Here is a 14,470-nt window from a genome sequence, read left to right as displayed (position 1 = left end):
GCCTCATTCTTAAAGGCCCAAGTGGAAGCCACAGCTCTAGTAGAATGTGCTGTAATTCTTTCAGGAGGCTGCTGTCCAGCAGTCTCATAGGCTAACCGTATTATGCTACGAAGCCAAAAGGAGAGAGAGGTAGCCAAAGCTTTTTGACCTCTCCTCTGACCAGAATAAACGACAAACAGGGAAGACGTTTGTCGAAAATCCTTAGTTGCCTGTAGATAAAATTTCAGGGCACGGACTACATCTAGATTGTGTAGCAGACGTTCCTTTTTCGAAGAAGGATTAGGACACAAAGATGGAACCACAATCTCTTGATTGATATTCCTGTTAGTGACCACCTTAGGTAGGAACCCAGGTTTAGTACGCAGAACTACCTTGTCTGAATGAAAAATCAGATAAGGAGAATCACAATGTAAGGCAGATAACTCAGAGACTCTTCGAGCCGAGGAAATCGCCATTAAAAACAGAACTTTCCAAGATAACAACTTGATATCAATGGAATGAAGGGGTTCAAACGGAACCCCCTGTAAAACATTAAGAACTAAGTTCAAACTCCATGGTGGAGCAACAGTTTTAAACACAGGCTTGATCCTAGCTAAAGCCTGACAAAAAGCTTGAACGTCCGGAACTTCTGACAGACGTTTGTGTAAAAGAATGGACAGAGCTGAAATCTGTCCCTTTAAGGAACTAGCGGATAAACCCTTTTCTAAACCTTCTTGTAGAAAAGACAATATCCTCGGAATCCTAACCTTACTCCATGAGTAACTCTTGGATTCGCACCAATATAAGTATTTGCGCCATATCTTATGGTAAATCTTTCTGGTAACAGGCTTCCTAGCCTGTATTAAGGTATCAATAACTGGCTCAGAAAAACCACGTTTTGATAAAATCAAGCGTTCAATTTCCAAGCAGTCAGCTTCAGAGAAATTAGATTTTGATGTTTGAAGGGACCCTGGATCAGAAGGTCCTGTTTCAGAGGTAGCGACCAAGGTGGACAGGATGACATGTCCACTAGATCTGCATACCAAGTCCTGCGTGGCCATGCAGGCGCTATTAGAATCACTGATGCTCTCTCCTGTTTGATTCTGGCAATCAATCGAGGAAGCATCGGGAAGGGTGGAAACACATAAGCCATCCCGAAGGTCCAAGGTGCTGTCAAAGCATCTATCAGAACCGCTCCCGGATCCCTGGATCTGGACCCGTTAACGAGGAAGCTTGGCGTTCTGTCGAGACACCATGAGATCTATCTCTGGTTTGCCCCAACGTCGAAGTATTTGGGCAAAGACCTCCGGATGAAGTTCCCACTCCCCCGGATGAAAAGTCTGACGACTTAAGAAATCCGCCTCCCAGTTCTCCACTCCCGGGATGTGGATTGCTGACAGGTGGCAAGAGTGAGACTCTGCCCAGCGAATTATCTTTGATACTTCCATCATTGCTAGGGAGCTTCTTGTCCCTCCCTGATGGTTGATGTAAGCTACAGTCGTGATGTTGTCCGACTGAAACCTGATGAACCCCCGAGTTGTTTACTTGGGCCAAGCCAGAAGGGCATTGAGAACTGCTCTCAATTCCAGAATGTTTATTGGTAGGAGACTCTCCTCCTGATTCCATTGTCCCTGAGCCTTCAGAGAATTCCAGACAGCGCCCCAACCTAGTAGGCTGGCGTCTGCTGTTACAATTGTTCAGTCCGGCCTGCTGAATGGCATCCCCCTGGACAGATGTGGCCGAGAAAGCCACCATAGAAGAGAATTTCTGGTCTCTTGATCCAGATTCAGAGTAGGGGACAAGTCTGAGTAATCCCCATTCCACTGACTTAGCATGCACAATTGCAGCGGTCTGAGATGTAGGCGTGCAAAGGGTACTATGTCCATTGCTGCTACCATTAAGCCGATCACCTCCATGCATTGAGCTACTGACGGGTGTTGAATGGAATGAAGGACACGGCATGCATTTTGAAGCTTTGTTAACCTGTCTTCTGTCAGGTAAATCTTCATTTCTACAGAATCTATAAGAGTCCCCAAGAAGGGAACTCTTGTGAGTGGAACGAGTGAACTTTTCTTTTCGTTCACCTTCCATCCATGTGACCTTAGAAATGCCAGCACTAACTCTGTATGAGACTTGGCAGTTTGAAAGCTTGAAGCTTGTATCAGAATGTCGTCTAGGTACGGAGCTACCGCAATTCCTCGCGGTCTTAGTACCGCCAGAAGAGCACCCAGAACCTTTGTGAAGATTCTCGGAGCCGTAGCCAATCCGAATGGAAGAGCTACAAACTGGTAATGCCTGTCTAGAAAGGCAAACCTTAGATACCGGTAATGATCTTTGTGAATCAGTATGTGAAGGTAAGCATCCTTTAAATCCACTGTGGTCATGTACTGACCCTTTTGGATCATGGGTAAAATTGTCCGAATAGTCTCCATTTTGAACGATGGAACTCTTAGGAATTTGTTTAGGATCTTTAAATCCAGGATTGGCCTGAAAGTTCCCTCTTTTTTGGGAACCACAAACAGATTTGAGTAAAACCCTTGTCCCTGTTCCGACCGTGGAACTGGATGGATTACTCCCATTAGTAAAAGCTCTTGTACGCAGCGTAGAAACGCCTCTTTCTTTATTTGGTTTGTTGACAACCTTGACAGATGAAATCTCTCTCTTGGGGGAGAGTATTTGAAGTCCAGAAGGTATCCCTGAGATATTATCTCTATCGCCCAGGGATCCTGGACATCTCTTGCCCAAGCCTGGGCGAAGAGAGAAAGTCTGCCCCCCACTAGATCCGTTCCCGGATCGGGGGCCCTCAATTCATGCTGTTTTAGGGGCACCAGCAGGTTTCCTGGCCTGCTTGCCCTTGTTCCAGGACTGGTTAGGTCTCCAGCCTTGTCTGTAGCGAGCAACAGATCCTTCTTGTTTTGGAGCAGAGGAAGTTGATGCTGCTCCTGCTTTGAAATTCCGAAAGGAACGAAAATTAGATTGTCTAGCCTTAGGTTTGGCTCTGTCTTGAGGCAGGGCATGGCCTTTACCTCCTGTAATGTCAGCGATAATTTCTTTCAATCCGGGCCCGAATAAGGTCTGCCCTTTGAAAGGTATATTAAGAAATTTAGACTTAGAAGTAACGTCAGCTGACCAGGATTTTAGCCACAGTGCTCTGCGCGCCTGAATGGCGAATCCGGAATTCTTAGCCGTAAGCTTAGTTAAATGTACTACGGCATCTGAAATAAATGAGTTAGCTAACTTAAGAGCTTTAAGCCTGTGTGTAATCTCATCTAATGGAGCTGATTCAAGTGTCCCTTCCAGAGACTCAAACCAAAATGCTGCTGCAGCCGTGACAGGCGCAATGCATGCAAGGGGTTGCAATATAAAACCTTGTTGAACAAACATTTTCTTAAGGTAACCCTCTAACTTTTTATCCATTGGATCTGAAAAGGCACAGCTATCCTCCACCGGGATAGTGGTACGCTTAGCTAAAGTAGAAACTGCTCCCTCCACCTTAGGGATCGTTTGCCATAAGTCCCGTGTGGTGGTGTCTATTGGAAACATCTTTCTAATATCGGAGGGGGTGAGAACGGCACACCGGGTCTATCCCACTCCTTAGTAACAATTTCAGTAAGTCTCTTAGGTATAGGAAAAACGTCAGTACTCGACGGTACCGCAAAATATTTATCCAACCTACACATTTTTTCTGGTATTGCAACTGTGTTACAATCATTCAGAGCCGCTAACACCTCCCCTAGTAATACACGGAGGTTTTCCAGCTTAAATTTAAAATTTGAAATATCTGAATCCAATCTGTTTGGATCAGAACCGTCAGCCGCAGAATGAAGCTCTCCGTCCTCATGTTCTGCAAGTTGTGACGCAGTATCTGACATGGCCCTAACATTATCAGCGCACTCTGTTCTCACCCCAGAGTGATCACGCTTACCTCTTAGTTCTGGTAATTTAGCCAAAACTTCAGTCATAACAGTAGCCATATCCTGTAATGTGATTTGTAATGGCCGCCCAGATGTACTCGGCGCCACAATATCACGCACCCCCCGAGCGGGAGATGCAGGTACTGACACGTGAGGCGAGTTAGTCGGCATAACTCTCCCCTCGTTGTTTGGTGAAATGTGTTCAATTTGTACAGATTGACTTTTATTTAAAGTAGCATCAATACAGTTAGTACATAAATTTCTATTGGGCTCCACTTTGGCATTAGCACATATAGCACAGATGTCTTCCTCTGAATCAGACATGTTTAACACACTAGCAAATAAACTAGCAACTTGGAAATACTTTTCAAGTAATTTACTATAATATGAAAACGTACTGTGCCTATAAGAAGCACAGAAAGAGTTATGACAGTTGAAAGTTAATAAACTGAAAGGTTATAGCATCAAATCTTTGTAAAAAACACAATTTTAGCAAAGGCTTGTTCCCATTAGCGAAGGATAACTAACCCTGATAGCAGAAAAAAAAGTTACAGAAATAAACGTTTTTAATCACAGTCAACTACAATCTCACAGCTCTGCTGTGAATGATTACCTCCCTCAAAACAAGTTTTGAAGACCCCTGAGTTCTGTAGAGATGAACCGGATCATGCAGGAAATACAATGAGCTTCTGACTGAATTTTTTGACCTCCCCCTCACACACAACAGTGAGAGAGATCAGTAAACTGTCATAAATTAAATAAAACAACTGCCAAGTGGAAAAAATAATGCCCAAAATATTTTATTCACCCAGTACCTCAGAAAATGAAACGATTTTACATGCCAGCAAAAAACGTTTAACATAAATTAAGTGTTATTAAAGAGCCTGTTGCCAGTCCCTGCAAATTAGGCTAAAGTCTTATGCACACAGTATATTTCCAGTGAAGTGCCATTCCCCAGAATACTGAAGTGTAAAATATACATACATGACAGCCTGATACCAGTTGCTGCTACTGCATTTAAGGCTGAGTTTACATTATATCGGTATGGCAGAATTTTCTCATCAATTCCATTGTCAGAAAATAATAAGCTGCTACATACCTCTTTGCAGATTAATCTGCCCGCTGTCCCCTGATCTGAAGTTTACCTCTCCTCAGATGGCCGAGAAACAGCAATATGATCTTAACTACGCCGGCTAAAATCATAGTAAAAACTCAGGTAGATTCTTCTTCAAATTCTACCAGAGAAGGAATAACACACTCCGGTGCTATTATAAAATAACAAACTTTTGATTGAAGGTATAAAACTAAATATAATCACCATAGTCCTCTCACACATCCTATCTAGTCGTTGGGTGCAAGAGAATGACTGGTAATGGCAGTTAGGGGAGGAGCTATATAGCAGCTCTGCTGGGTGAATCCTCTTGCACTTCCTGTTGGGGAGGAGTTAATATCCCATAAGTAATGGATGATCCGTGGACTGGATACACTTAACAAGAGAAAACTAAATTTAGACTCCATGGAGGAGCCACAGGTCTGTAGACAGGCTTGATTCTGACTAAGGCCTGTACAAACGCCTGAACATCTGGCACGGCTGCCAGACGCTTGTGTAACAGAACAGACAGAGCAGATATCTGTCCTTTTAAGGAACTAGCTGACAGACCTTTCTCCAATCCTTCTTGGAGAAAGGATAGTAACCTTGGAATCCTAATCTTACCCTATGAGTAACCCTTGGATTCGCACCAACAAAGATATTTCCGCCATATCTTATGGTAAGTTTTCCTGGTAACAGGCTTTCTAGCCTGGATCAGAGTATCTATAACTGATTCAGAGAACCCACGCTTAACTAGAATTAAGCGTTCAATCTCCAAGCAGTCAGTTGTAGAGAAACTAGGTTTGGATGCTTGAATGGACCTTGGATTAGTAGGTCCTGCCTCAAAGGTAGCTTCCATGGTGGAGCCGATGACATATCCACCAGGTCTGCATACCAAGTCCTGCGTGGCCACGCAGGAGCTATCAGAATTACCGAAGCCTTCTCCTGCTTGATTCTGGCTACTAGCCGAGGGAGAAGAGGAAACGGTGGGAAGACATAAGCTGGATTGAACGACCAAGGCGCCACTAAGGCATCTACCAATGTCGCCTTGGGATCCCTGGACCTGGACTCGTAACGTGGAACTTTGGAGTTCTGGCGTGACGCCATCAGATCCAGATCTGGAAGGCCCCATAGTTGGGTTAACTGGGCAAAAACCTCCGGGTGGAGTTCCCACTCCCCCGGATGGAAAGTCTGACGACTCGGATAATCCGCCTCCCAGTTGTCCACTCCTGGGATGTGAATTGCTGATAGATGACAGGAGTGATCCTCTGCCCATTTGATGATCTTGGATACCTCCCTCATCGCCAGGGAACTCTTTGTTCCTCCCTGATGATTGATGTACGCTACAGTCGTGATGTTGTCCGACTGAAATCTGATGAATTTGGCCTCCGCTAGCTGAGGCCAGGCCTGGAGCGCATTGAATATCGCTCTCAATTCCAAAATGTTTATCGGAAGAAGAGATTCTTCCCGAGACCATAGACCCTGAGCTTTCAGGGAGTCCCAGACCGCACACCAGCCTAAGAGGCTGGTGTCGGTCGTGACAATGATCCACTCTGGTCTGCAGAAGCTCATTCCCTGAGACAGGTGATCCTGAGACAACCACCAGAGGAGTGAGTCTCTGGTTTTCTGGTCCATTTGTATTTGGGGAGACAAATCCGCATAATCCCCATTCCACTGTTTGCGCATGCACAGTTGCAGTGGTCTTAGATGAATTCGAGCAAAAGGGACCACGTCCATTGCCGCAACCATTAGTCCTATTACCTCCATGCACTGAGCCACGGAAGGTTGAGGAATGGCATGAAGAACTCGACAAGTGTTCGAAAGTTTTGACTTCCTGACCTCCGTCAGAAAGATTTTCATTTCTACCGAGTCTATTATTGTTCCCAGGAAGGGAACCCTTGTGAACGGGGGACAGAGAACTCTTTTCTACGTTCACCTTCCACCCGTGAGACCTTAGAAAGGCCAGAACAATGTCCGTATGAGCCTTTGCTTTGTGAAAGGACGACGCTTGTATTAAGATGTCGTCTAGGTAAGGTGCTACTGCAATGCCCCTTGGTCTTAGCACCGCTAGAAGGGACCCTAGCACCTTTGTGAAAATTCTGGGAGCAGTGGCCAATCCGAAGGAAAGAGCCACGAACTGGTAATGCTTGTCCAGAAAGGCAAACCTCAGGAACTGATGGTGATCTTTGTGGATAGGAATATGCAGGTACGCATCCTTTAAGTCCACGGTAGTCATATATTGACCCTCCTGGATCATTGGTAAGATTGTCTGAATGGTTTACATTTTGAATGATGGAACTCTGAGGAATTTGTTTAGGATTTTTAAGTCCAGGATTGGCCTGAAAGTTCCTTCCTTTTTGGGAACTACAAACAGGTTTGAGTAAAAACCCAGTCCTTGTTCTGCCGTTGGAACTGGGTGTATCACTCCCATTTTTAGAAGGTCTTCTACGCAGCGTAAGAATGCCTGTCTCTTTGTCTGGTCTAAAGACAAGCGAGAAATGTGGAACCTTCCCCTTGGAGGAAGGTCCTTGAATTCCAGAAGGTACCCCTGAGCGACAATTTCTAGCGCCCAGGGATCTGGAACATCTCTTGCCCAAGGCTGAGCAAAGAGAGAAAGTCTGCCCCCTACTAGATCCGTTCCCGGATCGGGGGCTACCCTTTCATGCTGTCTTGGTAGTAGCAGCAGGCTTCTTGGCTTGTTTATGGAGAGGTAACGTTCCCAGCAACAACTGTGGTCCTGGCGTGATACCGGAAGTGACGCTGGCTACTGTGCAATGATCCCCATAGTGAGCCAACGGAGTGCCGTAGCAGTGGCGAAACCCAGCCACTATACTGATACATAGAAAAGAAGTGAGGCAGGCACTGCTTGTGAGGGTTCCTTAAAACAATGATCCTTTATTCAAACATCTTAAAAAGTTGACAGCTTACGCTGGTTGAAGCGTTCCAGGAAAAGTGCAAAAAATACAAAAAATGAAAAGATAGGTACAAGGCGGGGTAGTGAGACACGATTAGTCTGACTAGTTTCGAGTCCTCACAGGACTCTTATTCATAGACATAGATAGGAAGAGTGGAAGCCCACATTTAAAGGAAAACCTGATTGTAAAACACAGCTGGTTCCAATAAAAATTAATTAATTAGTGGTTAACCCCTAAGTGTTCAGGCTCCCCCTGATCCTGTACAAAAAGGTTGAAAACAAAATAATGAAATCCCAGAAACATAATTTTTAAATTTATCAGTAGATAATCTCATTTGTTAATATTTAACAGAAAAAACAATCACTGTGTGCAGTGTATATACAAAAATTGCAATATTTTTACTTTTGCAAGGAAATGTTGTTGTAAACTATTACCTTGATATTGGATATGATATATTGATTTCTAAAAGATATGTATATTGAGTTCTAGATATTACACAACGTAAGGCATATTTATATAAATGCCATAATGTAATAATGTAATATTGTGTAATATTGTGTATGTAGAATATCAATAATACACATCTTTAAGTGACCTTAGATAAGAATAAATTTCCTAAAAGGGAAAAGTCCTTCTTAGATAAATAAATAAATAAATTATAAGGGACATCCAAAAAATGAAAAAAACATATTATGAAAAAAATGAACATCCTGTGATGAAGATAAACACACTATGGTGAAGAAAGGCATCCTATGATGAAGATAAGCATCCTATGATGAAGAAAAGCATCCTATGATGAAGATTAACATTCTATGATAGAGCTAAGCATTCTATAATGAAAATAGACACTCTAAGAAAAAAGAATTATTTGTGCATTAAGTGTCAATAAAGAAATTTATGTCACACTCTCGATTCATGCCTAGGGGAACGGGTCTGTAATTTTAACATCCAGTATAATTCTTTCTTTTCCAGAAGTTTATATTTATTTCCACCTCTAATGGGTAATTTTACTATGTCAATTATTTTTATGCTTATGTTTGCTTCATTGGTGAAATGAAGACTGTTAAAGTGGTTGGCTACTGCAGAATCTTTATTATAATATTTGGTATCTCTTAGATGTTCATTGAGCTTCTTTCTAACTTCCCTAGAGGTTTGTCCTGTATACTGCAGTTTGCATATGTTGCATGTAAGGAGATATACCACAAAAGTGGCGCTGCAATTTGCATAAAAATCTATAGTATGTTCTTGTTCTGTACTGGTGCTGATAAATGCATTGCCTTCTTGAATATGATGGCACATATTACAATTGCGACTACCACATTTGTAGTTTCCCTTGTGTGTTAGCCAATCAAGCTTGTTTCCTTTGTTTCTCACAACTAAACTAGGAGATATTCTTTGTCCCAAAGTTCTAGATTTTTTTTAAACATATTTAATATTGTTTATGTATGGTCTAAGTGTATCATCTCCTGAAAGTATGTGTGAGTGTTTTTTTAAAATTTTCACAATGTCATTGTATTGTTTGGAATACGCTGTTGTAAAGACTATTGCATCTTTAAAGCTGGATTTCTTTCTCTTATGTTTATTGTTGTGCAATCCTGATAGTGTGTTGTAATTTTTTATTTCTTTTCTACATTTTTCTAAACTGTATGCATTATATCCTCTGCAGATTAATCTTTCTTTCAATTCTAACGATTGTGTTTCATAAATGTGATCTTCTTTGGTATTTCTCCGTATCCTGATGAATTGGCTACGTGGTATGGCTTTAATTAAATGTGTGGGATGTTGTGACGTTGCATACAGTATGGTATTTCCTGCAGCTTCCTTACGATACGTGCTTGTGACAATGCAATCATTGACGATTTCTAATTTTAGATCTAAATAATTGACAACCTTTGTACTGAATGACCCAGTGAATTTCAAGTTAAAAGGATTATTATTAATATAATCCATAAAAACCTCAAACTCTACGTCATTGAGTGGTTTTTTTACAATGACCAACAGGTCGTCAATATAACGAACATACAATAAGATGTCTTCAAGCCAAGGATTTTGTGTGTTATAGATATGTGACAATTCCCACCAGGAAACATATAAATTTGCAAACGCAGGAGCAAATTTAGCCCCCATGGCGGTGCCACAAATCTGGTTATAAAAGCATCCATCAAACCAGAAATAATTGTGAGAGAGTAAGAATCTTAATACATCTCCCACATACTGTTTTATTTGGATACTAATATTCATCTCTTCTTGGCTTGTTTACCCTTGTTCCAGCCTTGCAAGGGTTTCCATGTTGGTTTGGGCTGGGAAGCGTTACCCTCTTGCTTAGTGGCTGTAGAGGTTGAAGCAGGTCCGTTCCTGAAATTGCAAAAGGAACGAAAATTAGCCTTGTTTTTAGCTTTGAAGGGTCTATCTTGTGGAAGAGCATGACCCTTTCCCCCAGTGATTTTTGAAATAATCTCTTTCAACTCTTGCCCGAATAGGGTCTTTCCCTTGAAAGGAATATTAAGCATTTTTGTTTTGGACGACACATCCGCCGACCAAGATTTTAGCCAAAGCGCTCTGCGCGCCACGATGGCAAAACCAGAATTTTTTGCCGCTAATTTAGCTAACTGAAGAGCGGCATCTGTGATGAAAGAATTAGCCAACTTCAGGGCGTGAATTCTGTCCATGACCTCATCGTAAGAAGTCTCCTTCTGGAGCGAGTTTTCCAGTTCCTCAAACCAAAAAGCCGCTGCAGTGGTTACAGGAATGATGCAAGAAATTGGTTGAAGAAGGAAACCTTTTTTGAACAAATATTCTCTTAAGTAAACCTTCTAATTTTTTATCCATAGGATCTTTGAAAGCTTTGAAAGTGCAACTGTCTTCTATTGGTATAGTCGTGCGCTTGGCTAGTGTTGAAACTGCCCCCTCTACCTTAGGGACCGTCTGCCACGCGTCCCTTCTGGGGTCAACAATGGGGAACATTTTCTTAAATATAGGAGGGGGAACAAAGGGTACACCTGGTCTCTCCCACTCACTAGTCACAATATCCGCCACCCTCTTAGGGATCAGAAACGCGTCAGTGTGTACCGGGACCTTTAAGAATTTGTCCATTTTACACAATTTTTCTGGGACCACCAAGGGGTCACAATCATCTAGCGTAGCCAGGACCTCCTTAAGCAGGGCACGGAGGTGTTCTAGCTTAAATTTAAATGCTATGGTATCTGGCTCTGCCTGCTGAGAAGCTTTTCCTGTGTCAGAAATTTCTCCCTCAGACAGGCCCTCCCTCACCGCCAAGTCAGATTGTTGTGAGGGCACTACAGATAAATTATCCACTGCGTCTGATTGCTCATTCTCTGTATTTAAAACTGAGCTATCGCACTTCCTTGGAAATGCTGGCAGTTTGGATAAAAATGCTAACTGTTGCAAAGTAATAGGGATCGATGCGCTAGAGGTACTGGGCATCGCTTGCGCGGGCATAGCTGGTGTCGACACAGAAGGAGAGGAGAGAGTACTATCCTCACTACCTTCAGCTAAAGAATCATCTTGGGCTACATTTTTAAGTGTCACTGCATGGTCCTTAAACTGCTTGGACGCTATAGCGCACTTCAAACACAAATGCAATGGGGGTACCGCCATGGCTTTTAAACATACAGAACAAGGGCTATCTGAAGGCTCAGACATGTTTGACAGAATTAGACAGCACTACAATGCAAGAAAAAATACTTTTGAAAAAACGTTACTGTGTCTTTAAATAATAAAAAGTACACACTTTATTACCAAAACATCAAATAACCATCAAATAAGCATCCGATCTTAATGAAATTTCACCACATTATCCTAATGCTTTGAAAAGATTGCACACAAATTTTCAGATCAATTAACCCCTTAATGCCCAAACCGGAGTTAAAAACAACAGTTAACCGGTTATAAACACTACAGCACGATGCCACAGCCTCTACTGTGGCTTTTACCTTCCTTAGGGATTATTTGAAGAAGAAATAAGCCTCTCTGAAGTCCTCTCTGAGGTCTCTGGACTCCACACGTGAAGCTGCATGAACTGTCTAGCAAAAACAACTGCGCACCTGAGGCGCGAAAATGAGGCCCCCTCCCTCTTCATTCCAGAGTGATGGGGGCCTTTGAGATAGGTTAGGTGTCTAATGAAGTGCCAGGCGAGATAAAAACCCCATAAGTGTTTTATAAGTCTAAAAACACCAGATTCATTTTGAAATCATGCTAATAAAGCAATCGATTAAGCCCAAAATAGTGTCAACCAGAATTAAGCCCTTAATATAAGCCATCCTTTTATACAGAGTCTGAGAAAATGGCTTACCTTCCCCCGTGGGGATTCCTGTCAGTCTTCTAGCATTACTGGATCTTGTTAGAAAAATGACTGATCATACCTGAAGCAGTTAAGCCTGCAAACTGTTCCCCCCAACTGAAGTTCTCCGGTATTCAACAGTCCTGCGTGGGAACAGCAATGGATTTTAGCTACTGGTGCTAAAATCATATTCCTCTCAGCAGAAATGGTCAACACTTTCTACCTCAGAGTAAATAGTACAAACCGGCACTATTTTAAAATAACAAACTTTTGATAGAAGAAATAAAAACTACAAATCTAACACCACAAACTCTTTACCCTCCCGTGGAGATGCTACTTGTTAGAGCGGCAAAGAGAATGACTGGGGGGGCGGAGCCTGAGGGGAGCTATATGGACAGCTCTGCTGTGTGCTCTCTTTGCCACTTCCTGTAGGGATTGAGAATATCCCAAAAGTAAGGATGAAGCCGTGGACCGGATACACCAATGTAAGAGAAATATATGCTAGATATAATTATGCATTCAAAGGAAAAAAGATTCTGAAAATAACAGCTGCCATGTTGTAACTCAGGTTACCTTCTCTGCAGTGACCAATTAGAGACTGTTATAAATATGTTACTAGAGTGTGCAGCCAATGGCTGTGTGGAATATAAGTGTTCTGCACTTGTACTAGTTATGGAATTACTAGCATCATCATACATCAGAAACTCTCCAAATATTAAGGAGATGACGATTGGCTTTACAGAAGATATCTCTCTATGCAGATGACGTCTTCCTCACATTAACAAACCTGCAAGACTCTATACCGGCCTTAATGTTTTTTTGTTTTTGTTTTTTTTTTTTTAAATATGGAGAATTTTCAAATTTTATATTAAAGGCTACTAAATCAGAATTCATAGTAATAATCAACTTTCTAATTTATTTCACTTATCACATTTTCTTTGTTCTCTTGGTATCTTTTGTTGAATAGCATGGACGTAAGCACAGGAGGAAGAACGTGTCTGTAGCAATAAATTCCAGCAGTTTTGCAAGAATGTTATCCATTTGCAAGAGCACTAGATGGCAGCACTATTTCCTGCCATGTAGTTCTCCAGATGCCTAACTAGGTATCTCTCCAACAAAGAATACCATGGGAACAATGCAAATTTGATAACAAAAGTATATTGGAAACTTTTTTTTTTTTTTTTAAATTGTATTCTCTGTCTGAATCACAAAATAGTTTCATGTCCCTTTAAGTTACAGGGGCAAAATAAACAGTGAAAGTATGTTGTACATTGTTTAATTTATGTCTATGTTAAGTCTAAATGAACATGTACTTTCTCTGCTTCAGAATCAAAATAGATTTTTTTAACCTTTTTTATGCAAAAAAACAAATACAAATAATAATAATATCATCTTTAAAAAGTGCTCTTTTTGTATCCAAAAGTGAATGTTTAACTTGACTAATAACAATTTATGTTACCCAACATACCTCTGTAACATAAGCAGTGCTGTCCTTGTCTTTGGGGCTAATTAGGTTGAAGAACTTCTCTTTGATAGGAAAGAGTTTTCCTGGTATATGGACTACTGGACAGTCAAAGAATTCAGAAAGCTTTTCAATCTCCAAAGTTGCAGACATCACTATAACTTTTAGAGGATATTTCCTTTGAGAAGATTTTTTGAGCTGAAACTGTTTCCTCAGCAGACCAAACAATATATCCTATAGTCAAATAGAAAACAAGCATTATCGTTACTAAATATGGGCTAGATTACACTAATTTTTGAGCGTGAGCGATATCGTGTTTTTTTGCGTGCATTGGAAATAAATTGTGTATTACAAGTTAAAAGTAAAAATCACAATTTATGCTTGTCTGGCTAGAATGACTGAAAACCTTGCATAAAGTGTAGAACGTTAAAAAAATATTGCACTAAACACAACATTAACACATTTAAAATTACAGTTAAAATCAAACACTATCTGATAAAAAAAAAAAACATGCATATGAATATTAAAAAAATAGTTATAAGGGTTAAAAAGGTGTATGGAGTAGTATATGTCAAAGTGTTTGACTGCACATATGTGTTTGTGTTTTACTGTATATATACTGTGTGTATATATTTCACATTCCAATGTTCTTCACTTACAGAATAATGTAATTTTTATTGTAAACACACACACACACACACAAATTATATATATATATATATATATATACACACACACACACACACACACACACACAGTATACATACACAGTCATAAGCAAAAGTTTAGGCACCCCTGACAATTTCCATG

General features: G+C 41.2%; 1 protein-coding gene across 3 annotated transcripts in view; it reads right to left on the bottom strand.

Annotated features, from left to right (window-relative positions):
* DHX40 (DEAH-box helicase 40) overlaps nucleotides 1-14,470 on the bottom strand; it is a 527,461-nt gene that overhangs the window by 359,989 nt on the left and 153,002 nt on the right. For all 3 annotated transcript variants that reach the window (XM_053707320.1, XM_053707319.1, XM_053707321.1), the window contains exon 5: nucleotides 13,667-13,894. In XM_053707320.1, coding sequence (XP_053563295.1) covers nucleotides 13,667-13,894 — 228 coding nt within the window. The remainder of the gene's footprint in view (nucleotides 1-13,666; nucleotides 13,895-14,470) is intronic.

Source organism: Bombina bombina, chromosome 3 (assembly GCF_027579735.1).
Source record: "Bombina bombina isolate aBomBom1 chromosome 3, aBomBom1.pri, whole genome shotgun sequence".
In the NCBI taxonomy this organism is placed as follows: domain Eukaryota; kingdom Metazoa; phylum Chordata; class Amphibia; order Anura; family Bombinatoridae; genus Bombina; species Bombina bombina.
Note: the sequence above shows the minus strand (reverse complement) of the source record. Positions and strands in the feature narration are given on the sequence as shown.